This window comes from Schistocerca cancellata, chromosome 10 (assembly GCF_023864275.1).
Source record: "Schistocerca cancellata isolate TAMUIC-IGC-003103 chromosome 10, iqSchCanc2.1, whole genome shotgun sequence".
Taxonomy (NCBI): domain Eukaryota; kingdom Metazoa; phylum Arthropoda; class Insecta; order Orthoptera; family Acrididae; genus Schistocerca; species Schistocerca cancellata.
The window spans coordinates 159,012,787-159,040,382 of record NC_064635.1 but is presented as its reverse complement, the minus strand read 5'-3'; the positions used below and the strand labels follow the sequence as shown (position 1 = coordinate 159,040,382).

The 27,596-nt window shown below is 44.4% G+C and overlaps 1 protein-coding gene across 3 annotated transcripts in view; it reads right to left on the bottom strand.

Annotated features, from left to right (window-relative positions):
• LOC126106433 (esterase FE4-like) overlaps window positions 1–27,596 on the bottom strand; it is a 146,831-nt gene that overhangs the window by 12,725 nt on the left and 106,510 nt on the right. For all 3 annotated transcript variants that reach the window (XM_049912714.1, XM_049912713.1, XM_049912715.1), the window contains exons 6-7: window positions 24,124–24,298; window positions 21,385–21,557 (exon numbers count right to left, since the gene is read on the bottom strand). In XM_049912714.1, coding sequence (XP_049768671.1) covers window positions 21,385–21,557; window positions 24,124–24,298 — 348 coding nt within the window. The remainder of the gene's footprint in view (window positions 1–21,384; window positions 21,558–24,123; window positions 24,299–27,596) is intronic.

The window sequence follows — 27,596 nt, the reverse complement described above, 5'->3', positions numbered from 1 at the left end:
TGAGATGGGTCTGCATTCCACACTACTTCGATAAAGCCAACATAAGTAGCGGTTTCTATCACAAACTCTATGGACTCGAGCAATTATGTCGTCTGCTGACGTTATCACTGAGCCATATGTCATAATCTTACTACCCCACAGAAAATAGTCGATGTGTCAGATGTGGTCCAACTATATAAATCCACTGATTGGGACGTGCTAAATTGAGGCGATTCTACAGATTGACATCAAAGTGTGCATGTCCATCCAAACATTTAGTGGCAATAGATCTAACAGGGTAGGCAAAGTATATCTAATAAATATGAGATAGATTGACCCTGTTAGTCTGTCTGACAGCAGATATGACCTAATGGTATGGTCACCAAGAATTGCCTTGTCTAGTGAACGAGCATTCATTTGTGGATAGCACCAACCTCTGTAATTGTGGCTGGTGTATGCATTGTTGTAAATAACACTGCACAAACCACACTTGTCATGGTTAGCCCTCCACCCGCAACACCTGGACTTTCTCTAGATGGTATGATGAAGCCAGTTACCACGGACAACGCTCCGCGCAGCACCTTTACCCATGTGCAGTATCTGTACCACTTGTCAAGTGCAGGTGGCTGTGTCCTCTTCGAACATTGTCAGCATATCGTCCCCCAGCTGTAGTATTGGAGCCAAGCGTGACTACCTGTGTCATGTTTTGGCACCTACCATAGGACAAACATCAGACTGGGGATACTATTTGCAAGTATCAAGCTCAAAGTGCAATTGCTTTATTGTGCAATGGACACACCTCAGACAGAAAATACCTATGTGCAACTTTATGGTTTCTCTGAGGCATCTCTCGATGGCCACGAACGTGAAATGATGTGGGGTACATCTGTTTGGAAAACATTCCATGTAAATCTTGCAGCAGCTCTCCCACTGCACTCTTCTTTGCCATATGCAGGCGGTCCATGTCAGGGACTACTACAGCAGTCCATCGCTCCCTTCTTCCTCTACCACGTTTCCTCTCAGTCCCCTTCATCCATACCTCAGCCACAGCGCAAAACAGTTCAGCCTGAGGCCTTCTGCCACCAATTTTTCTCTATTCGTGGCGTGTTCCAGGTTCTAAAATGGCTCTGAGCACTGTGGGACTTAACATCTGAGGTCATCAGTCCCCTAGAACTTAGAACTACTTAAATCTAACTAACCGAAGGACATCACACACATCCATGCCCGAGGCAGGATTCGAACCTGCGACCGTAGTGGTAGCGCGGTTCCAGACTGAAGCTCCTAGAACCGCTCAGCCACAACGGCCGGCCGCGTTCCAGGGCTCACAGGTAGTCTACACTGAAGAATCGATGGTAGATCGTCAGGCTGACTTCACGTATGCTCATGCTGGTCACACTGGACAGCGATCCTCGCCCAATTGCTTCAGTGTCTTCACTGCAGAGTTGGTAGCCATCTCTGATGCTCTTGAACATACCCACTCCCGCACCAGTGAGTCCTCTTACATATGTAGCGACTCCTTAAGCAGCCTACAAGCTCTCGACCAGTGCCACCCTCGCGAGCCTTTGGTGAAAACTATCCAGGAGTCTGTTTATGCCGTCGAGAAGTGTGGACATTCTGTTGCCCACATCTGGATCCCAAGGAAACATCATAATCGGCAGACCAGAAACTGATCTCTGATTGCTATTATGCCCTAAAGGTTTTGGGATCTGGATTACTGAATGACACACTCTACCATAGCCAAAAAAATTTTGTGCTACAAAGGAGGCAAAAAATGTGTGAGGCCATCCATGCAAGCCACTCACAGGGACTCCATCGTCCATTGCCAGCTCCAGATTGGTGATAATTGGCTGAGTCACAGTCATTTCCTGTGACACGAGGATCCACCTCAGTGTCACTGCAGCTCTTGGTTGACTACATCTTGTTGGACTATCCCATTCTAGCCACCCTGAGACGGACTTTTGACCTTCCTGACGCACTGCCTATGGTGTGAGGTGACAATGCCACAATGACTAATCTAGTATTGGGCTTTATTCGGACGGGCGAGTTTTTATCACTCAGTGTAATGGTGGGCGCCTGGCTTTATCTCCCAGGCCCTCACCCTATCTGAATATTTCTCTCCCTCCCTTGTCTGTTCGCCTTCATTTTGTGATGTGTCTAGGCTTCGCCCTAAGCTTTTAGGCTGAAGGTTTTAGTGCAGTGTAGAATGTCTGGCGAATGGAATGTGCTTATGGAAAAAGGGACTGATGACATTAGTACTTTAGTCCCTTTAAACAACAAACCAGTAAAAAAGATGAAAATCGCATGGGGAGAGATTGGGACTATATGGAAGATGTGTAAGGGCTTCCCAGCAAAATATATGCAGTGTAGATTTGATGGTAACTCCTTACACATCCTTCATACAGTCGTAATCTCTCCCCAGTGATTTCCATGTTTCTGGAGCCATGGAAAAAGAAAAAATTCTTTTCTGTCGATTTTATTTGAATAAAAAGTGCATTCCTTGGCACAATCATGGTTTCGTAGGAAACGAAAATATTTATCCATGAACACATTGACCATCTTGTATCACAGTGTGATAAATGTCTTGACAGTTATGGAGATTACTTTTAAAATAATAAATCACTTACTTCTTTCCATCATTATTTTCATGTGACTGCGCCTTACACAAGGGGGTACCCAAAAAAATCGGGAATATTTTATAAAATAATTGTGGCCTTCAATTCTCTGACGCTACCTGAACACATCATGGCAGGTTTCCTTTGACATTAAGGTTACACTCTATGTACCTAACCTTATGTGGTGCTTGAAATGCTGAGTTGTGGAGGTGAAGCGACCTGTGGAGAGTGTGGCAAGGCAGCCCATGAAGCTGGGACTGATTGTCCAACAGCCTGTATTAACTGCTCTGGGAGCCACCGAGTCTGGAGCTAAGCTTGCTCTGTTTTTGCAAAATTCGGGAAATAAAAGTGACCAACCAGATCCCCTACACAGAAGCCAAAAAGGAATATAAGGCGACGAAAACCCATGTCTTTGCCACTTCCTATGCTTCCATGGTGCAGAAACCTGTTCCTAAGGTCTATGCTTCGACATAGACGACATCCAGCGTGCCACTATTCTCCATCAGCATCTGTTCATACCACATCAAAGTTAATAAAGTCATAACGATCCAGGCAGCCACGACAGAAGAGACCAGCAATGCTTTCGCAGTGAGCATCACAAAAACACCCCAATAGCAAAGTGCCTCTAAACGCCCGTTTTATTCAAAGAAAAGTGCTTCTTACACCGCCTTTCCTTCTCATTCTTGCAGGGAAAGGGAGCAGAGGATAGATCTCAGCATCCAGGTCGAAAGCTGTCCCAGGCACCATCGTCATTTTCGCACATCTGACTAATGATGAAGACACTGCTGATTTTGATGTCTCATGACTGGAACCAGGCATCCCATCCACCCCAACTCGCTCTACAAGCGCCTCGCCACCCCAGTGCAAAGACAGGTACAAATCGAGATTACGTTCATGAAATGGCTCCTATACTCCAGTGGAATATGAATGGATGCAGGATTCATCTGGACGAACTGAGACTCCTTGTACAGGATAGACCCTTTTGCCTTTGTCTTCAAGAGATTGATTTTAAAGACACTGACATGCCTGTACTTGGAGGCTGTCACCTCTACAGAGAAGACGACCTTACTGGTGACAGGGCGAAAGGTGTGGTTGCAGGACACTTCTCACTCCTCACCTGTTCCCTTAATCACAAAACTGCAAGTGGTTGTTGTTCGGATAGTGGCTCACATTGCTGTCATGGTGTGTTTTTGTACCTACCGCCCTATGAGCCACTTGACAGTGGGGTCCTCACTAATCGTGATGAACTACCTCACTCCTTTCTCCTTTTAGTGGACTTTACTGCACACAGTGCACTGTGGGGTTCTAACATCACCTGCTGCAAGGGTCAGATGCACTACAGATATCATGCTGATGAACATGGGTCAAAGTACACTTTTTAGCACCGCCATTGGTTCGCCTACAGCCATAGGTCTCTCCTTTTGGTTGCCCACCCTTACAGACACTGCTCAGTGGAGAGTGGATGATGACCTTAATGATAGCGACCACTATCCTATGCAGCAAATGGAGCAGATTCTAAAGGAACCCACTGAGCCGGCCGCGGTGGCCGTGCGGTTCTAGGCGCTCCAGTCCGGAGCCGCGCTGCTGCTACGGTCGCAGGTTCGAATCCTGCCTCGGGCATGGATGTGTGTGATGTCCTTATGTTAGTTAGGTTTAAGTAGTTCTAAGTTCTAGGGGACTGATGACCACAGCAGTTGAGTCCCATAGTGCTCAGAGCCATTTGAACCCACTGAGATGGTTGTTTAACTGGATGCTTTACAGGCAGTTAGATGTGTGCCGTCATCCAGGACTGGGCGGATCACATTTCAGCCGTGATTCACCATGCCACTGGTGCATCCATCCCAAAGTCGATGGTAACACCTACTAGGCGACCTGTCCCTTGGTAGAATGATGAGTGTGGTTCTGCAATCAGGGACAGAGTGCGGCTATGCACAGATTCAATCGATGCCCTACAGATGAGAATCTTGTAACACCTCAAATGGCGGGAGCAAATGCGGGGAGAGTCATTCGGGACAGTAAGCAGAGATCTTGGCAAGAGTACCTGAACTCCATCAGTAGGTCCACATACGCAAGGAAACTACGGAAAACCATCAGGAGGATTTCAGTGGGCAACTCACGACTGCCAGTAAAGCATGGGAAGTCACCAGGAGGGTCTCAAGGCGCAACTCACGACCGCTAATAGGAGCTGTGTGAACAAAGGGCTCTCTCCTAACATCGCCAAGAGACACAGATCGGACAATGACTGAATCATGTAAGTCCCTTACGGCCGAGTCTAGCCAGTATCCTACTTTCTGCCGATATCAGGAAACACAGGAGAAGGCTGATTTTGATTTTTCTTCCGCCAACGTGGAGGAATACAATCAGTCTTTCTCTTTGTGTGTGTTTGATTCTGCATTGTCAGTAGCTTGTGATAGGATGCCTGGAAACGCCTGATAATATACAGCAAGTTTAAACAGTTGGATCCACAGTCGAAAGAGGTCCTCCTTCTTTAATAGAATTTGGATAATGGGAGACTTTCCCAACTCGTGGGAAGAATCTAATTTAATCCCAATTTTAAAACTAGGGCAGGGGCAGTCAGACTCCAGTAGATTAGCCTGAAAAGCCAAGTAGGAAAGACACTGGAACATATGGTCAGCTGGCACCTAGTATGGGTTATCAAAACCAGGTCCCTACTCAGTTTCTCCCAGTGAGTGTTCAGGAGGTATCACTCCACTCTTGATAACCTTATCCGACCAACATAAGGATGCTGTTCGACGTGCATTTACCAACATCATGCCAGCAGCGTTGAGGGCAATTTCACATCGTACTTGGGGAGGAATCATGCTCTACTATGAAAACGATGGTGTTCACCCAGACACTCTGGAATAAGTAATAACGGATAGTCACACTACCTTAAAGTTGTCCTCTGCCATCATCACATATCAATGCAATGCGGCCATTTATGAATAAAGGGTGGTCCATTGATCGTGACCGGCCCAAATATCTCACGAAATAAGCGTCAAACGAAAAAAACTACAAGGAACGAAACTTGTCTGGCTTGAAGGGGGAAACCATATGGCGCTATCACTGGCCCGCTAGATGGCGCTGTCATAGGTCAAACGGATATCAACTGCGTTTTTTTTTTAATAGGAACCCCCAATTTTTATTACATATTCGTTTAGTACATAAAGAAATATGGATGTTTTAGTTGCACCACTTTTTTTATGTTGTGTACATAGTCCCGCGTAGTCAGCGCATACACAACTTTCCCACTAGAGCGCGCCCCGCTAAGCACAACAGCGCAGGCGCAGCGCTCGTCCGTCTCCACACTACGAGGTGGTGCTGCCATAGAGACGGACCAAATTCTGCATCCGCCGATCCACGTATTAATATGTAACACAGCCAGTGAGATTGCTACTTACATAGAATCTTTTCTCCTCGCAGATCACACTCGCGCAGTGATACATGAACGCGCGAGGTATTATAAAGAGTGAACAGACCTCCGATTAGTCAGTCTACTTTTGTCTGCACCAGTCTGTACCAGTCTGCCTGCAGTAACTGACCAAACTTTTCTTCTTAAGCAACACCTCATCATGTTTTCTTCGATTTGGAAAAGGCGAACGATACTACCTGGAGGTATAATATTTTGTTGCAGCTCCATCACTGGGGATTCTGTGGAAGTCTACCCGCCTTCATACAGTTCATTCTCTCAGGCAGAGATTTTAGATACAAGGTTGGGAATATACTGTCTGGCCGTTTTAAGCAGGAAAATAGTGTCCCTCAAGGTACCGTTTTAAGTGTCACGACATTCTCCACTGCAATAAACACTATTACATACACTGTGCGACGTCCTGTACCATGGTCCTTGTTTTTGGACGACTTCTCCATCTTCTATGCATCAGTCAGCCTCTTAATGGTCACCCGAGAATTGGTGCTGTCAATCAGGCGGTTGGAGTAATGGTGTTACACAACAGGTTTTAAATTCTTATTGAAGAAAACAGTTTGTGTTGTTTAATTTACACACTATAAAACTGGAGGACACCATTCTCACCTTTAAGGAAAAGGTGAAGTGTCTGACCCTTACTTTTGATGAGAAGTTAACATGGCTGCCACACCTGACTGAAAGGTCTGAAGACGTTAAACATTCTTACATGTGTCAGTCATAGGTCTTGGGGAGCCTACAGGGCATGTTTGCTCCAACTTTATAAGGCCTTTGTGTGACCCTGGCTTGAATACAGATGCCAGATTTATGGGTCAGCAAACTATCCCTCAAAATTCTGGATGCAGTTAACCACATGGGTATTAATCTTCGTATATCCATAATTGAAACGGACGAAATTCCTCCAGCTGTATTAAGGTGTTGGTTTTATTGGCAACTAGTTTAGGGCCTGAAGATGATGTAACAACATCGAAACTATTTGCCAATAAAACCAACACCTTAATATAGCTGGAGGAATTTCGTCATTTTTTTTAACATGGGTATTAGGCTGTCAACAGTGGCCTATCGCTCGAGCTCTGTTGACAGCTTGTGTGCATAGGCTTATGAGCCTCTGCTGTCTATTTGACGTGTTCTACGCCAAGCATATAGGAAATTGTCCGTTCCTACATCTCCAACATCCAGTTACGTTGTACAGCCGTCACTGGAGCGGCTGTTCGATTATGGGCCGCAAGCAACGCAGCCATTTGGGATCTGTGCAAGAGAGAGCCTTCATTGCAGTTGAGGGGCGTTAGGGTCCTAGGACAGGGGTGAAGTAAAGCTACTACCAAAGCCCAGATTGCTTTTAAAACTGACTGCTTACAGGAAGCATTGTACCCCAGACTATACTTTTAAATTAAATTTAATAGCGTTTTACATAGCCACCCAGAGTTTGTTACTGTCTACACGGATGGTCCTAAGCAGGGAGATTTTCTCGGTTGTTCTGTCGTGTTTCCCGATAGTGTCCTCAGGATAGGGCTCCCAGAGTAGTTTTCAGTTTATTACGCGAAACTGTCTGCTATCCTGAGGGCTATTGAGCAGATGAGACGGCGTCATGACAAGAAATTCCTCATCTGCCCTGATTCTCAAAGTGCCTTTCTCGCTATTGGACAGATGTACCCAGCAGATCGAATGATGCAAGAAGCGCAGGACGCTCTTTTTCCCTAGCAAAGGCAAAACAAGGGAATCGTTTTCTGATGGGTTCCGTGACACACAGGGAATCGGGGAAACGAAGTCGCTGATGCGGCCGCCACGGAGGCTTGCCCCCTTCCTCCCCCTGCTCGCTGTTCAGTGCCCCTGCAGGCTGTCACTTCACTGATCCTATGAACGTTGTCAACTGCAACGTCGGAACTGCCTCTCTGATCCTTTACATTTCCTAAAGCCAAACTGATCGTCATCTAACACATCCTCAATTTTCTTTTCCATTCTTCTATATATTATTCCTTTAAATATCTTTGCTGCATGAGCTGTTCGCTGATTGAACGATAATTCTCACACTTGTCAACTCTTTAAGTCTTCGGAATTGTGTGGTTGATACTTTTCTGAAAGTCAGATGGCATGTCGAAAGACTCACAGATTCCATACACCAACGTGAATAGTCGTTTTGTTTCCATTTCATCCAATGATTTTAGAAATTCTAATGGAATGTTACTTTTTCCCTTCTGCCTTATTTGATATTAAGTCCTCCAAAGCTCTCTTAAACTCTGATTCTAATATTGGAACCCCTATCTCTTCTAAATCGACTCCTGTTTCTCCTTCTACCCCATCATACAGGCCTTCAATATGCTCTATCCGCCCTGTCATATGCATTGAACAATGGAATTCCCATTGTACTCTTAATATTACCACCCTTGCTTTTAATTTCACTGAAGGTTATTTTGACGTTCCTATAAGCTGAATCAGTCCTCCCTCTGGTACGCACGCCGCGGAATTTGAATTCCTGTCAGACGTCATGGACGTCGAAGACCCCTAGAGGTCTCTGCATCATTGCGCCATAAGCTGTGGCGGCCTGCGTCCTGGCCCGCATGTAGAGTGAGGGCGCCACAGTGGAACACGTGGTTCCAGCGGCCAGTAGCTGCGCTCCCAATAGAGTACTTAAGCGCCTGCCTCTCGCTCAGCCAACTCCCCCTCCCTCTCTTATGCTCTCTTTCAGTGTCTCTGCACTCCCTCCTGCCTTGCCTTCCCTCTTCATCTCCTGCCCCACGTGTCTCCCGCCTCTTAATGTACCCGCTGACGCCCCTACTCTCTTCATCTCGCCGCCTCTCCTGCTGCCCCTTGCTCTCCCCTCCTTTTCCATCCACGCTGACCTTTCCCTCGGCAGGTCCCACTTGGCAGTTTTATTCTTCATCGTGTGTGCTCCAAGTGGGTTTTAAGTATGTTGTTCTGGAGTGTTTTTAATACTCTGACCGACTTTTAACCTGTGCATGTACATTCAGTGTCTTCTTTGTGTTTTAAGAATCGGCAACTGTGTTTTTTAAATTTCTGGTGACTTTTTTAATTGTCCCACGTGAACGTCTCCATGTCAGTGTATTTTTGCTTCCATTTTCTCCCCTTACTCTGTTTTATGTTCCACTTTTTTATCGCCTTATATATGTAATGTTTTATTCTTGTTGTAGTTGTCTTGTCACTCGGCTGAAGAGCGGCGGATTGTGCCGCTGACAGCCCTCCCCTGCCCATATGGGGCAGGGAAATGAAACCACAATAAAGAAAAAAAAAAAGCTCAGCCAGCAAGTCTAATCGTTGCATGAGTCGCGACACATCGCCTCGACAACAGGCAGTGTGTTTATCGTACTTTGATCTCGTTAATAGTGGACGTCTTGGTTTCGTTTTGTTGTCTCTGTCACTCCGTTGGTTCTTGAATGTTGTCGTCGTAAGGTCTTTCTCCATCGTCCATCATTGTTTCGTGTCCGTCCTTTCTGTTCGTTTGTTTGTGCACGGGCTGCTCTCCGTTTGGTCCTGCCGTGCTTTCTCGCCCACCCCGCGACCGTTCCGGTCGCGGTCACAGCAGGTTACAATACTTCCGACAATAGTTTCATTTTCGATTTCTTCACATTTCTTATGCATCGATGTCGACTTACCTTCTCTGCTCTTCCTATGTATCTCTTTTCTCAGCGACTTGTATTTCTGTATTTGTGAATTTCTCTGAACCTTTTTGTACTTCCTTCTTTCATCGATTAAATGAAGTATTTCTTCTGTTACCCATGGTTTCTTTGCAGTACCTTTTTTGTACCTATGTTTTTCTTTCCAGCTTCTGTGACTGACTTTTTGGAGATTTCCATTTCCTTGGAACTGTACTGCCTATCGAGCTATTCCTTATTGCTGTACCTATAGCCTTAGACAACTTTTAGTGTATCTCGTCATTCCTTAGTACTTCTGCATCACTCTTATTTGCATGTTGATTCTTTCTGACTAGTCTCTTAAACTCCAGCATACTCTTCATCACTACTACATTGTGATCTGAATCTATATCTGCTCCTTGGTACTCCTTACAATCCAGTACCTGATTTCGGAATCTCTGTATGACCATGATGTAATCTAACTGATATCTTCCTGTACTACCCGGCCTTTTCCAAGTATACCTTCTCCTCTTGTGATTCTTGAACAGAGTATTCGCTGCAACTTGCTAAAATTTATTACAGAGCTCAATTAGTCTTTTTCATTCTCATTCGTAGTACCAATCCCATAATCTCCTGTAACGTTTTCTTCTATTCCTTCCCCTACAACCGCATTCCAGTCCCTCATGACTATTAGATTTTTATTTCCCTTAGTGTATTACCTTTCAATATCCTCATATAGTTTCTCTATCTCTTCGTCTGCAGCTTGTGGCGTCGGCATGTATAACTGAACTATCATTGTGTTGGTTTGCTGTCTGATAAGAACAGCCCTATCACTGAACTGTTGAACAGAAACATATTAGGACTATACTTCAGTATACTTCAAGCATTCTGAGAAGAACCTTTTGCTATCGCCGATGCGGTCTATGAATCAACATTATTTGTTGCAACAGGATTCCATGGAGTTCATGTAATTATTGGACCAATTTTCCTATCAATATGATTCCTTCGACATTCAATAAATCAGTTCTCACCGAGACAATTCTCTATCCTACCTTTCAATTGGTAACGAATGCTACTCCTGTCATGCCATTTTCTGCTGGTGTTGGTATTATCCTATACTCATCTGACCAGAAAATCTTGTCTTCTTTGCATTTCACTTCACTGACTATCTAGATTGAGCTTTGCATTTCCATTTTCAGATTTTCTAGCATCCCTACCGCTTTTAACATTCCACTCCTCGATTCGTACAACGTTATCCTTTAGTCGATTATTGAATCTTTTTATCATGGTCACCTCCCCCTTGGCTGTCCACTCGCGGGGATCCGAATGGGGGACTGTTCCGGAATCTTTTGCCAGTGGAGAGATATCATCATTACAGTTTTTCAATTACAGGCCACATGTCCTGTGTATACACTTATGCAGTGATTTACATTGCCTTCTGCATCCTCATTGCTCATTCTTCCGCATCCAAGAGCAATAGACTGCCCTGAACCTCTGTCCGCTCTTCCGCTCTCTTTGACAAGACCGTTGGCAGAATGAGGGTGACTTCTTATGCCTGAAGTCTTCGGCCACCAATACTGGTTATCAGTCGAAATTTAACCGATGGTGAGTTTCGAACCCAGTATCAAGGACGTTTTGATTACTTATCAAAGACGCTACCCTCAGACCCTGTGTGATCACATTGTAGTTACCGACTGATAGGTATGTCGGCTACACGCACCGTGGCCAGTTGCTCTGTCGGATCCCTGAAACGCAGAATGAATGATGTATTTGTTCCAAAGACGGACAAACAGACTCTCGGGCATGTGGTGATAGAATTTTGGCTCATCAGCGTATGTTACGAAGTATCGGTTCCTGATAAGCTAGAGCAAAACTATAACCTGGCAGTAGAATATTACTCTGTTTTGTTGGTATTAGTAAATATTTATTTAAAGCCATTAAGATAATGTAAGCTGTACTCGGCAGCTAACTAAAATCTCCTGCTTTTCAAGTGACTGGGCTGAGGCCATGTCATACTCAGTCTACCGATGAGGGTGACATATATTTAACCTGAATGGATAGCTCTGGTATCGGGCGCTGCAGAGGATGAATGCCCGTCTCAGGAGATGGATCTCGATACCCGACAGAGGGCACAGCGGCCGATCTACGCTTGCACGGCAAACCCGCCGCCGTTTCGCGACGCGAGTCAGACGGCTAATACCGTTCCGCTTCTAGTTCCATTGTTGTTATTTCATCCCCCTAGCCCCATATGACTTATCTTAGAAGAAAGATTAAGGAAATGCAAACCTACGTTTCTAGCTTTTGTAGACTTAGAGAAAGCTTTTGACATTGTTGACTGGAATACTCTCTTTCAAATTCTGAAGGTGGAAGGGGTAAAATACAGGGAGCGAAAGGCTATTTTCAATTTGTACAGAAACCAGATGGCAGTTATACGAGTTGAGGGGCATGAAAGTGAAGCAGTGATTGGGAAGGGAGTGAGACAGGGTTGTAGCCTCTCCCCGATGTTATTCAATCTGTATATTGAGCAAGCAGTAAAGGAAACGAAAGAAAAGTTCGGAGTAGGTATTAAAATCCATCGAGAAGAAATAAAAACTTTGAGGTTCGCCGATAACATTGTAATTCTGTCAGAGACAGCAGAGGACTTGGAAGAGCAGTTGAACGGAATGGACTGTCTTGAAAGGAGGGTATAAGATGAACATCAACAAAAGCAAAACGAGGATAATGGAACGTAGTCGAATTGAGTCGGGTGATGCTGCGGGAATTAGATTAGGAAATGAGTCACTTAAAGTAGTGAAGGAGTTTTGCTATTTGGGGAGCAAAATAACTGACGATGGTCGAAGTAGAGAGGATATAAAATGTAGACTGGCAATGGAAAGGAAAGCGTTTCTGAAGAAGAGAAATATGTTAACATCGAGTATTGATTTAAGAGTCAGGAAGTCGTTTCTGAAAGTATTTGTATGGAGTGTAGCCATGCATGGAAGTGAAACATGGACGATAAATAGTTTAGACAAGAAGAGAATAGAAGCTTTCGAAATGTGGTGCTACAGGAATGCTTAAGATTAGATGGGTAGATCACATAACTAATGATGAGGTATTGAACAGAATTGGGGAGGAGTTTGTGGCACAACTTGACTAGAAGAAGGGAACGGTTGGTAGGACATGTTCTGAGGCATCAATGGATCACCAATTGAGTACTGGAGGGCAGCGTGGAGGGTAAAAATCGTAGAGGGAGACCAAGAGATGAATACACTAAGCAGATTCAGAAGGATGTAGGCTGCAGTAGGTACTGGAAGATGAAGAAGCTTGCACAGGATAGAATAGCATGGAGAGCTGCATCAAACCAGTCTCAGGAATGAAGACCACAACAACGTGGGTTGCAGTAGTTATTCAAAGATGAAGAGGATTGCACAGGATAGACTAGCATGGAGAGCTGCATCAAACCAGTCTCTGGACTGAAGACTATAACAACAACACCCTGACAATGAGAAATATAAATAAAATTTGAAACTTTTAATTTTTTAATTAATTAATATTTAAATTAAAAATCCAAGAATGACAGTTAAAAATGAAAATATATACGTTTTAAATCATATCGCAGGATGGTGAAATTCTTGTGATACAGACATTCAAGCACTGCAGTTTCACTTAGAAACTGAGGGACCTGCATGAGGGTGAGAGGTGTTGCTGGAGGAGAGAATATGTTCCCTGGGGTTAAGGTGAATGGGTAGAAAGATAGATGTCTGTTAGATAGGAAAAACTATGGAGATGGAGGGAAGGAAATGAGGTGGAGAGAGGGAAATACAGTCTGTGGGAAAGATAGAGGGTGAGGAGAAGTGTGTGGTTGCAAGAGGAATGGGATGCAGATGGATGGCGAGGGAAAGGTGTGTGGAGCCCTCATGTAGAGTGGTGAGATGGCGTAGGGTTAAACTTGCTAGGAGAGGTAAATATCAGGGCGGATCTCATTGTCTGGGAGAGAGAGATCGTTGATTCAAAAAATTCAAATGGCTCCAAGCACTATTGGACAACATCTGAGGTCATCACTCTCCTAGACTTAGAACTACTTAAATCTAACTAACCTAAGGACATCACACACATCCATGCCCGAGGCACGATTCGAACGTGCGACTGTAGCGGTCCCGTGGTTCATGACTGAAGCGCCTAGAACCGCTCGACTACAGCGGCCAGCAAGGTCGTTGAATTACGTTTGGATAGGATATGGGGGTTGTGTATATATGGGGACAGAGGGATGTTTTAGGAAGGCACAGCAGCAAACCAGTGCTCGTGATCAGAGGGGAGACAATGGGGTGATTGGAATATAGTTTGTCTACACTATAGGATACAATTCTATGTAGCAGTAATTTAGGCTGCTTCACAGCACACAGCCAGGTCCTGTCTCCTTGCAACCACTGCCGTATCCACTACCTACCTCAGCTCTTACCTCTCATCTCCATACTTTTCTTGCCTACAGACTCCTATCTGCCGACCCACACCCCCTGGGATATACTCTCTCCTCCACCAATACATCTCACTCTAGTGCAGGTCCTTTAGATTTTAAGAGAAAGAACAGTACTTCGGAGTTTTTGTCAAAAGACTTTTACCTCTTTGCGACGTATTTTTAAATTGTATATATTTCCCCTGTTTCCTGTTGTCCCTCTATGATTTTTAATTTAAAACAGAAAACAGTCCCAAATTTTGTTTACCTTTATCATTGCAATTTATTTAATTTTCCTGGCTGAAGAATGGAGAATTGTGTCCTTCGCCCATATGGGCCGACGGGGACGAAATAACAATAAAAAAAACCACAGCCACACAGTGCAATGTTCGCGCTTGATACCTACGTAATGATCTTCGCTTTGCATGCACTGTTGGATAACTACCTAGCGTGTTACTCGGCTATTCTCTCTGGTTGCGTCTTGGATTTGTCTCTCCGCAGCTGTTGATCTTGCTGCCGTCGTTGTGCCGACCGCTTTGCGTAGCGCCTTGTTGTCGTAAGCCGGTCTGTCCTTGTCCTGGTCTTTTGTCTTGTCCGTAGTCTGTCAGTTTCGTCTCGTTCTCCGTACTGTTCGGCTCTTCCACCTGACCTCTCTCTCTATTTCTGCATTTACCGATGTGCGCACCAATATCCGGCTATCAGCATTGGCGACGAGGAGAAAGGCTGTTATTCAGTAGCATGGACGTTCAATTGGCTCGCTTGCTGGAGCAGCAGCCGCAGCAGTTAATACAGCAGCAGACCATGTTAGATTTCTTAGAAAAATCGCTTCAGATTAAGGCGGACAAGCTCAGAGCACACGAGGCCCAGTTCCAACGGCCATCAGCACCGCCTGCTACTGACTTCCATTCATCCTCCATTGGTCCCACCATTCAGTGACGCTAATGCCGACTGGGATACATACTTGCAACGTCTGTCTCGGCCTTTCAATTCGCAGATGACACATTGTTTGCTCCGAAAGTTGGCCCCGCTGTCAGACCGTGTCACACTCTCGTTTCAGGAGATTTGCGTTCTGTTGACTAATTACTATTTCCAGTGATGCCCCAAGAGGTTCTCTCAAGACTTGAGTTCCATCATCACCATAAAGAACCGGAACAGTCATACCAATGTTGGGTCACTAACTTGCAAGGTCTCAGCTGAAAATGCAATTTCACTTGCATCAGTCACAGCTGGAAGGGTTTTTACGCAGATTCCTTGATTTGTGTGTGGTGGTCCAAGTTGTACCAGGTCCGAAGGTCCGTACTGCAACGCTGAAATTAAATAAATCCTCGTTGGATCGCACGCTTTTTCGAACTCACACAGGCAGCTAAGAGGCCACAGGTCGTGGCAGTCCACACACCTCCGCACACTCGACTCTCGCGTCACAGGCGCAGGACAGCTCCCAGGCAGCACCGTCGTAATGCCTCCTTGTGTGACGTCTCTGTGGCGTTTGAGCCTCTGGTAATGTCTCGTCGCAGATCGCAACAGCTGGTCCCTTCGCGCCCACAGTGCTTTTCCACTCACTGCCAGGAGGTTTGTTCAGATCACGGGGGGCTCTGCCCGCTTTGTGGCAAAGAAGAGCACCTTCAACTGTATGTTGCATTCATACGAGCCGCTCTCATCTGTCCTACGAGAACATCAGGACACTGTACATGCCCTGCTGTCTGTAGTTCCACTGGATGGCCTTTTCATAAGGAAGTTGCGTTTATAACGAGGACGTCCGTTTTCAGGCTGACACCAGGTCCACAGTTTCTCTGATCGATCTGGCAACTTAAGCGCGACTGGGTTCAACTGAGTTGTCTCCTCCTTCACGGCCTTTGGTGGGGTACGCTGATAGCTCTCTCCTCGCTCATGGGCAGTTCTTGGTCACAGTAGCCTACAACCATGTTACACGGCTCATTACGCTGTTAGTTGTCGACATCCCCCTCCCCCCACTGGGTTCTTCAATTTTTGTCATCATCAGCTTTACACTGTTTGGAATTTCTGCCAGTGATGGAGTGCAAATTGCATGCACTGCAGTGCTTTTCCAGGAAATGTTTGCATAATTATTTAAGCCGAATTTCGGGTGTGCCATGGGCTTTTAGGTACACATTACCCTTCGGTCGGACGTCATGCCTTGTTTCTACCGTGGCAGGCCAATTCAAGTGGCCTTCCATACAGCAGTGAAGCAAAAATGGTTCAAATTGCTCTGAGCACTATGGGACGTAACATCTGAGGTCATCAGTCCCCTAGATTTAGAACTACTTAAACCTAACTAACGTAATATCACACACATCCATGCCCGAGTCAGGATTCGAACCTGCGACCATAGCAGCAGTGCAGTGAAGCAGGAGCTGGATTTTCTCCAGGCTGCTGGAGTTATAGAACCTGTAAATCCTACCACATGGGCCACCCCACGTCGTACTCAAGAAGCCCAATTGTTCTCTTCCATTATTCGGAAAATTCAAGACTACCATCAATACTCAGTCACTGGTTGAAACTTATCTTATATCGTGGGCAAAAGACCTCCCTAACAAACTTGCTAGTGGGTAATAATACAGAAAGATCGACCTTGCTAATGCTTACTTCCAGCTGCTTTTAGGTGCGGAATGTCAGAATGTTGTTGTCTTCAACATGTCTTTTAAATTACATATGTAGAACCGATTCCCAATTGGCATTGCCTCATCTCTAGCAGTTTTCCACTACTATCTGAAACAACTGATGCAGCGCAATGTAGGTTATGTGAACTATCTGGATGATCCCATTGTTACGGACCCCCCCCCCTCCCCACATCCGGAGCATTGGCAACATCTCCTAATCCTCTTTACTATCCTGCAGCACTCAGGTCTGCATAGGCGTTGGGAGAACTGTCGATCTTTTCAACCAGAAGTACAGTAATTGGCGCATTGGCTCACCAAAGACAGTATCAGACCTATTGACTGCAGTGTCATCAGTCTCTTTCCCATCCAGAGAAGCTAACCAAAATGCTTTGTTTTTTGACAAAGTCAACTATTTCTCCAATTTCCCTCACCACGCAGTCCACGTTTTCCAACCCCACAACCATTTGCGTAAGACAGTAGTGTCCTATGGCTGGACCCATGCCTGTGACTGGGCTTTTGATCAATTAAAAACCAATGTTGAAATCCGATCTTTGTCTCATGCTTTTTTCTCTCAGATGTCTATTGGTTGTCATGGCTTACTCGTCTGCCTATCGCATCGAGGCTGTTCTGGCTCATGGAAATGAGGATCGCTCTGGACAGCCAATTGTGTATGCGTCCAGGATATGACTCCTGCTCAACGCAACTACTTACACGTCGAAAAGGAGGCTCTGGAAATAGTGTTCGTCATTTAAAAAATGCAAGCCTACCTTCTTGAGGCAGAGTTCCTTCTTATTACATATCACAAGTCCTCGGATTCTTTATTCAAGCATTTGTTCAAATCTTCCATAATGAACGGCTCAAAACTTACAGCACTAGGCTCTTATACTGATTGCTTACAATTACACCATTCACTTTAAGCCCATGGGGCAACATAAATAATGCCAGTGTCTTAACATGTTTACCCGGTGGACCCACTCCTGATTTCGACAGACAGGAGGTCCTCTGCCTCCATATTGATACTGCACAGCATTATACACTGGATGGTTTCCCCATTACGGCCGCATGTTTTGCTGCACCACATGCTATGACCCTAGTCTGTGGCATGTCTTCCGATACATGACCCTTAGCTGGCATCAACTAGTGTCTGAGTTCAAAACCTGGAAGCTACTTTCTGATAGGCTCTTCGTCGTCGATGACGTTCTTCCCTGGCTGACATGCATCAGGTAGTGATACCCACAAAATTCCAGCATTAATCCTGAGTTTGCTCCACTGGGGACATTGGTGGCATGTGCTGCATGAAGTCTATGGCACTTTGACATGTGTATCGGCCAGATATCAATAGTGATGTTAAACAAATGGTCCATGGTTGCACAATGTGTGCCAAACACCAAGTAGCAACCCTATGGTCTTTTTCACTCTTTAAGCAACAAATGAAGGAAGCTGTCGATTGCTCTGCCACTGTCTCTGCCCCCCACTCTGTTTCTGAGCATCTGTCACACCGTGACAATTGATGGTCATAGCCACACTGAGCTGCTCCATAGATGGCAACCACAGACTGTGTTTCATCTTCTGATGCCTCCCCTTCCCGCTTTATACTATTGGCCATCCTGGCGTAACACATCTGGTGTGTCTGTGTAGGTCTGCTCCTATGGGAGCCCTATGGTTTGGATGCCGGCAACAGTACTGGAGACCCACACATGTTCGGTTATGTCTGTCGAAAATGGAATGGGCTTGAATGCCGCTACCACAACCTGCTCTGGCATCGACTGAGGACTGCCAATCACTGCCAATGTACACTTCAGCACTGCCTTCAGCTTCCGTGGGAATGGGACGAAAGCACTCTCACCTCTAGTAATGTCACGATGGACAGCACTGACCAAAATCTGTTTTGCCATCTGACGGTCGGCGGGTCCAGGTCGTCATCCATACCTTCTTTCTGCCTCCCACAGTTCTTTCTGGGGCACTTTTGCCTGCATGTGGCTGCTTAAGGATGGAAGTATAGGGCGCCGCAGAGGTTGAATGTCCGCCACAGGAGATGGACCTCAACAGCCACAAAAGGGCACTGTGGCGGCACTGTCCTTGCACACCCAGCTAGCCACTGTCTCGCTATGTGAGTGCACTGGCCAATACAGTTCAATGTGGCTGGTATTTAGGCAGCTGCACGGCTCAAAGCAGACAGTTCAGCGTTCGTGATTCATACCTGCGGATCGATCCTCGCTGTACTTGAACTGTTGGATAACTGCCTTGCGTGTTACCTGGTTATTCTCTTTGGTTGTCTTGTATTTGTCTCTCCACTGCTCCTGATCTTATTATTATCGATGTGGTGACCGCTTTGCATAGTTCCTCATTGCCAATAATCTGTTTGTCCTTGGTGTGGCTGGTTGTATTGTCTGCAGTCTGTCACGTTTCATTCTACACACCAGTTGGTTGAGTTACTATTCTGCAGGGGTCTCACCAACCTGATGGCTCCCTCCGTTCCTGCGTTTCCTGACATGCGTACCGATATGCAGCTAAAGCAGATACAGCAATAGCTGTGACCTCGATGATCCACTTGCGCAGTGGAAGTGTAACAGTAGTCTCTTTCACAACCGATCTAATTTAACGAGAAGAATATTTTATGTTACAACCCGAAATGTGACTAGTGAAAGAAATTACAGTGTGGCAAGGAGCCTTATCTCGCTTGGATGAAGGAGACTTGATCCAGAATGTGTCGATTCACTGTAATTATGCTAAGAGAAATTTAGAAACAATTTTGCTCCTGGTAACTTTCTAGTTGTTTAGTTGGTCAAGTTCACATACGTACATTTGAAGAAATAAACCAGGTGGTTTTATAAAAAATAGCAACACGATTTTTTATTACAAGACTGACAAACGTTTGTAGTTACATAGTTTTCCTGCGAAGCGCCACTTTTTCCAAACTTTCGTTACTGTATAGAACAAGCTACTTTTTCTTATGGACCACAAAAATGTCGCAGTAAGGCAGTACTACCCTGGATACACGTGTACAGCAACCTAAGTTGATGTGGATGTAGTTCCATTAGCTTGTGGGATTATATCAGAAGCGACAACAGCCTGCAGGCACACAGAGCTGATACTAAAAGGGCCGCAACGGCGGCATGCCGAGCGCATGAAACAGGGTGGCCTCAGCCGTCCTCATACTGTCTCATTCGATCACGGCCGATCCCCTTAGAGCATGTGTACTCGGGCAAGTCATGCCAGAGTGCGGTGGGCTCTAACAAGTATGCGTGAGCTAAACGCCCGATATACAGACCTCTAGTACCTGTATTGTAGGCATGGAAGTCGTCGGCTGCAGCTCCCCAACATAATACAATTTGGAGAGTTAGAGAGGCCTTCCCTCAGTGTGCTTGCTTTGATTTAGTTGGTTCAAATGGCTCTGAGCACTATGTGATTTAACATCTAAGGTCATCAGTCCCCTAGAACGTAGAACTACTTAAGCCTAACTAACCTAAGGACATCATACACATCCATGTCCGAGGAAGAATCCGAACCTGCGACCGTAGCATTCGCTTGGCCGGCTTGAATTTAGCGTTGCAACTTGTTGACAGTGTAATGTAGCAACCATGCAGAAACGTTCCTGCCATTATTCACTGCGACCTTATAGTGTAAGACTCCTCTTAGGCAGCCACTGTCTCTTTAACACAGGGATAAAGTACTTAGAGTGAAAAAGTACCAAGAGTACATTTATTGCTTTGTGCTAACTGTTAAGCGTTAAACTATTAGAATATCAGTGCGTTTGTTTCGAAATAAAACACTACAGGGATAGTTGTTAAGCAATTACAGTCCTGTATTTATGTGTGTATTCTTAAAAAATAGGTATTTGTAGAATACTAGGAGATAATCGACAAAATTGTAATGAATTCCCGAAAACTGCAAATATTACTTAAATTTGTTGCTGATTAAATATGTAACTATTGGGATATCACTCTATTTCCTTAAATAATGCACTGTATTCGTAATTGTTAAACATTTAGAGTCCGAAATACATACATGTCCTTGGAATAATGTGAGCAAGTCGACAAAATTGCACTGAATTCCCCTATACTGTAATTAGGCTCGTAAGTTGGCATGTTTGCAGAAAATACCTTTGGGGGCTACTCTGTTGCAAACTGTGGAAACAAAATTGGAAACATCACAAAAATTTGCTGCTGCAGCTACAGACATTTCATTGTATAGTTCGTCTGATGTACATAGCATGAATGCTAAGCCCATTTTATCACTACCATACCCTAAAAAGTGGTGGGTGGATAGTGAAATCGCATCAAAAGGATCACACTACCAGAGTGTGCGTGTGTGTGTGGGGGGGGGGGGGGAGGGAAGGGAGCGTCCATTTTGGATCATAATTTATGTTAATTAAGATGATGGTTACAGGTCATAAATTAGGTAAGTTTAAAATCATCTGGTGGCCAATCTGTTTCTTTAAGGTCCACAGTCAAACATAACACTAAAAGTATTGGCGGCCATTTTGTTTATGTAAGTGCCTTGAGGAAGTGTATCGTTTGTTTACATAAGAGTCATTATGAGGATGGGGCCAAGTGGCCTGTTTATTTACGTAAGGAGAGCAATGAGCCAAAACTGGTACATCTGCACTACACACATGTGTGTGTATGTATGTATGTGTGTGTGTGTGTGTGTGTGTGTGTGTGTGTGTGTGTGTGTGTGTTATGTGTGTGTGTGTGTGTGTGTGTGTGTGTATTGGTAACAGAGGAAAACTCACTGTGCACAGTTCGAATTTGGTGTCAGGCCCAATATCACGGTCCCCAAAGTAGAAGCGGCGTATCTGCTCAGCCAAGGCGTCCTTGTCTGAGTCAGGGCAGCGTAGGTTGGTTGGGATGAGCAGATGGTGATTCTCAGCATAGCTGGACAGGCTAATGGACCATTTGGGTTGATCTGTGGAATGAAGAGAATTTTGAGTCAGATCAGTACTGCTGTTGTGATATCTACAGTTACATCCAGATGTGCTGCAAAGCAATGAAGAGCTTGAGAAACAAACTTGGCCTTAGTGCCCAGTCTCTTTTCTTCCTGTTCCATTCGCTTGTGGTAGACTGGTGACTGCTTAATAACCTGCCTGTACGATGTAATTATCCCAAACTTGACTTCACAGTCCCTGTAAGTCATACAGCATCAGGGAATAGCGTCCATTATACTAAAGGCAAAAACTGTAGGGGAGAACAGAGTTGGGAATATATGCATTACATAATCAAGGACGTTGGGTGCAAGTGTGACTGAGATGAAGAGGTTGACACAAGAGAGGAAGTTGTGGTGGGCTGCATCCAACCTGTCAGAAGACTGACCATCAAGAAAAGCACATACGTGTCTCCACACTTTACAGTTGTAATAACTAATTAACTAATTTGTTAAATCACTATATTTGTCCATTTGGACAAGCAATTTTATTACAAAATTATTAAACAGAGTTAAAAAATCGATTTTCGGTTTTCATCATATTTCGATAGATTAAGGTTTTATTTAAGTACTATGAAAAGAACTTTGGTAAAAAAAATTTTTTTCGAGCATTTAAAGAGCATTTTCCTATCACACGTGTTTATGTGCCACGCTCATTTTTCTGTAACCCACTTTTCTGCATATATTTTAGATCTTTATATCCCCAACATTGCACGTTAGGGATTTTTTTACTCCCGAGTGCGTTGGCTATTCTTGGAATGCAGCGGTCGGTATTCTTTTGTTTCTGCTGTTTGTAAACTACACGCTTTCAAACACACGGTTAGTTTTGTTCAAGTGTGATTGCGAGTAGTTGTTATGGAAAATTTACAGGTAATAAAGAAAACCTGGAGGCAATGAAGAGAGATGTTTGGGCCATATTCTTCCATAAGTCCTCTACTGATGATAAGCCATGTCATGGTTGTGTCCATCAGGAGAAAATTCGTGTTGCAAACACAATAGGGCTCTGGCAACTGGAGAATCTTATTCTCATCAGCATTCTCTTCCTGCTGCTGTTATTACAGCAATTACACCTATTTTCAGAGACTTGGCTCATCCTGACTTTCTAAGGAAATGTCTGCATGGGCAGACACAGAACCGAAATGAGTGTTTCAACAGCAGAATTTGGAACCGCCTTCCTAAAACTGTGTTTGTAGTCATGCATACAATGAAACTAGGAATTCATGATGCTGTTATTATATTCAATTGTGGTAATATTGGAAAGTGTTGGGTAGGCCTACTGAAAAAGCTGGGAATTAATCCTGGTGAAGATATGATCACTGGGCTGCAACATTGCGATAAAGTGAGGATAGCCGATGCAGACAGGTCTGAGTCTAATTTGGCCAAGAAAGCAATGCAGACATCCAGGAAGGTGAAAAAGAAGCTGGAAGACCTTCTAGAGGCCAAAGAAGGGCCATCATATACAGCAGGACAGTTTTAATTAGCTATAAGTAACAAATTTCAAAAGTTTTTTCTTCAAAGTCAATTTACTACAAACTTAAATTTTCAGTAGATATGCCCCATTATATCAGAAGCTATCATAGATAAATGAATGAAATTTTCAGAGACTCTACATAACATAAAAAACCACCTCCGGTACTTTATTTATTAATATTCCCCAATTAGGAAGTTAACAGAAAATATTTTCTGCAGAAAAAAAGTTAATATTTTTTGTTAATAAATTTAAAAAAAGTATTTATTGAAAACTATAAAATGCATAAAGTAGATTTTAGTACAGTTGACTCTATTAACATCATGTAACATGTAAAAATATTAAGGTCCTGCATCAAATAGTTTTTTCAGAAATGGGTCAAATACTTGCCAAAATTAACATGGATTAGATGGGCAGGGTGTGGTCCCCTTAAATCTTTCCTGCATTATCTAATAACTACAGGCGGTCTTCTGAACCGCTGTCGAATTTATACTGCTCTCATTAAGAGAACTGATTTGCAGCAGAAGGAAAGCTTCATTTCTGAGTGAAGAAATTTGTGTCGTCCATCTCATTCATGAGAGGTTGCGGAGAACAGCCACCATTCCATGTACAGTAGAAAGCTCACGAGAGTGCCCACAACTGATTAGTTGGGAAACCACAAACCAGTCGTTGCCCTCCAAGTTGTGGCGGCTGATCGTCCGTTTTACTGTGCAGCTGGATGCCACTGTCTGAACAGAATAGACCTGCTAGCCTTGTGTGTAATTATCAGCCGTTTATGGTCCCCTTTTCATTTTGTATTTTTTATGCGCAACACCGGTGATAAAGAGGAAAGTACCAGTGAAACGTGCATGCAGAGATCATATCTCAACTTAAAGACAGAAAGAAATGTAAAAAACATTTGCATTGGCGATGTTTTAACTGACTAAAACTAAATGTGTACTGTCAAATAAATGCATTTCATTAGTTGTGTATACATCACCAGTATTAATACATGATAGGGCTTCAGAATACACCACAAGGCACGTCCTATACACTGCCGCGTTCATGTCACATGTATGCTCCTTAGCAGCCCACAGTACTGACCTGCAGCGAAGACTGAGCCTTCGTGAGTGCCAACTCCCGTGATAAGGGGCACAGGGTGGGAGTGTCCGGAGCGCAGCAGCTGCGCTGGGTCTCTGGGGAAGAAGGCCCCACCGTCTGCGTCAGCTGGCTCGACCACTGTGCCAACAAATGGGAACAGCACGCCCCGGGCCTTATCCTGCAACAACAGACAGCTGTCAGGAGGTGTAGCCAAGCCCTATGTAAGCAGGGACATGACCTTGGCTGCTCGATGTTCTGCCTTAACTTTGTTTTTTTTAGACTCTTTCACACTAGCCAACAGGGAAAAATTAAAGTCCTCAAAAAACGTTCTGTGCTGCACTCACGACTTGGTTCAAATGGTTCAAATGGCTCTGAGCACTATGGGACTCAACATCTTAGGTCATCTGTCCCCTAGAACTTAGAACTACTTAAACCTAACTAACCTAAGGACATCACACACATCCATGCCCGAGGCAGGATTCGAACCTGCGACTGTAGCAGTCCCGCGGTTCCGGACTGCAGCGCCTAGCACCGCACGACCACCGCACTCACGACTTGCACAGTTTTATAGTTTCTGGTTTCGGCTTCAGAGCCATCTCACTCAATACTTTTTTGACCACATAAATTTGAAAGTAAAGGCAAATATGCAGTGCAGGCAATAGTAAACCTGTTTCTCAGTGCAGTTTAGGAGACAGCGCCGTGTCTTCCATTGTGAAATGGCCTGAGTACATTGATCAGTCTGTGAACCTGCCCTGATGAGTCGTTTCCAGACTAGACTGGGTGCAAACTGTCACTTTTAGACAGTAAGGGATGCCAGCTTGGAAGGACCCACTTACAACCTGGCCATTTATTTAACAGTGGTTCTTAACCCATCATTGGCAAGCATGAACAACATATCTCCAATTAGGTGCATTTTATTCTGGAGCTGGTTATACTTCTAAGTTTCGATTTGGTATTTGTATGCGCACGAGTCAGTCTGGAAGAGATTTTAAGTTTGATTATTGAAAAACAGGATGGGTAGATTGTGAAGCGGTGTTGTCATCTTCTGACATCCACGTATTTTTCATTTAATGGCAACATTTTTTTAACGTAACGATGCAGTGGCTTCTGGTACTCTTTTGCCACCTGCAGTTGCCAATTTATTACTGGACGACTTCGAGGACAGGGTGCTGAACGCTTCAGCTTTGCAAAAAACGTGCTTCTGGAGATATGATCAGAATACATCTTTTTCCTGGTCTCTTGAATGTAAAGCTCTTAAGCGACTTTTGAACCGTTTCAACTATCTTCATACCAGTATTAAATTTACCATAGAGGTCGAAAGCGAGAGGAGGCACACAAAATGTATGTGGTACTCTGGGACGTAAGTTTTCACCTATGAGTATATGCAGGAAACATGATGGGCTTCTCGAATATAGTGTTCACTGATAGGTATCTACAAGCTAATAGTTCTCATCCAGTGTACCAATAAAATAGCTTCCACAGGACTCTGGACTTTTGACAAGGACAGTTGAACCCAGGCGCTTGCACATTTGACATCGATGTTTAAGGAAAATAGATGCCAAGTGGATTCGTCAGGCTATAGAATTTTGACACTACCTAGGAGCATAGATCTGTGGTCTTTATTCCTTATGCTGAGGCACATCATTTAAGATTGGAAGAACATTAAGGAGCGTCAACATTAAGAGTGTGTTTCGGCCACCTTCCAAGTTTACGATACTACTCGAATTTGTCGAAGATAATTTTGGACTTAGGAGGGCTTGTATGTACAAAATTATTGCGTGTCTGTGTGGGAGGACATACATCAGCCATTCGATTTGCACGGTTCAGGACATGTGCATGGAATATGCAGTCATACAAGACTGCAACAGCTTGAAGAAACGGTGGTAACGCAACGTTGTTTAAACGAGGGACTTGTAGTGAAATTTGACCAGACTCCAACAGTTGCCAGTACTTCCAGATTTAAGAGTAGCATTTATAAAGAGGTGAGTGGAATTAGGTTGACTGGTAACTTAATTAATAGACAGAAAGGTTTTCTTCTTGGCAGGAAATGTAGCCCCGTCCTATCTCGCAATAAAACATAATGCTGTTTGGTGCAGATGGCCCAATACTTGAAGACAGTCTTTAAGAGCGATGTGCAGTTGATGCCAGTGTTCCAGTAAGGGCAAAGCCACCATCCCAGTCTCAGGGAGCAGCAACTCTTGTGGGAGATGCATGCAACGTGTACAGTATGGAAACCAATACAGGATGACGACTTGCACCCTTAGCATCAGTTTTCAGTGACACTCAACAGCTGCATCATTCTCTTGAACATGGCAGACACATTGATCGCAGAAATATAGAGTCATATTGATTACAGAATATGACAGAAAACCTGGGGAGATTAATAAGTACACAACCATCTGCACATGATGAATTCAGCCTCTAGGTGTCCATTACAAATAATGGTACAAGTCCCCAACAAAGTGTAAAACAAAGATGATGGGAAAGGTAACACTTGGAATGGAACCTGTCTGTGGAATCAGCTTGTATTCATCCAAGAGTGCAGGATATTTCTGCATTCTGACGGTCAGTGTAGAAGAGCGTGGAGGTTGCCAGGTATCAAAGCATCATATACAGGAGTTTTGAGGGTAATTCCAGACCTGTGCAGTATCGAGAAGGGAGCCTCGAAATTATTGCTCAGGTTTACTGGACATTGGGCGATGGAGTTTCATCTTCCATGGCGATTATGTAGTAGCACGTGGTGCCCACCTTATGTACACTTTTCTTCAGAAGGCAGGAATCAACCAGATGGCATTCCCTATGGAACTGAATTGGTTGACATGAATCCGCTTGAATAAGCTCGGTATCTGTTGAAAATTGCAATGCATCATCACAGGCACCCTTCTCGCACACTGCATAACCTCATGACGGCAAAGAGTGCATTTGGCTTGAGCATCACCGTGTCGACCACCTCGTGGACAGGAAAGATCCAGGCACGTTACCAAGCACAAGGTGGAGAAACATCACATCACATTTCATCGGGAGTCAGATTTGTACTGAAGCTATTGTAACGTGTGTGTGGCATAAAAACGAGTAGTAGTAGGTGTAAATCCAATGCTACAAAACAATCTGGAAACACTATATGACATGTACGTTTAATACAAGTAGCCCCTCTCTCACACAGACACACACAAAACACACACACACAAAACACACACACACACACACACACACAAACTCACACACACACTCATACACACACACACACACACACACATACACGCACACACACAGAGTGACTCACACTCACATAATCTACCACAACTGAAAATGGGCTTCCTATAGCTATAATTTAAGCACTGAACAGTAACTAACGATTCATCAAGAAACTGATAAAAACCGGACACGTGTGAGCCTTCTACTTACAGATTCCAAGTGCTAATGAGGGTGTTAGCTCATTTTTATAATCAAAGTTCCTTAAAAATCACGACACAATT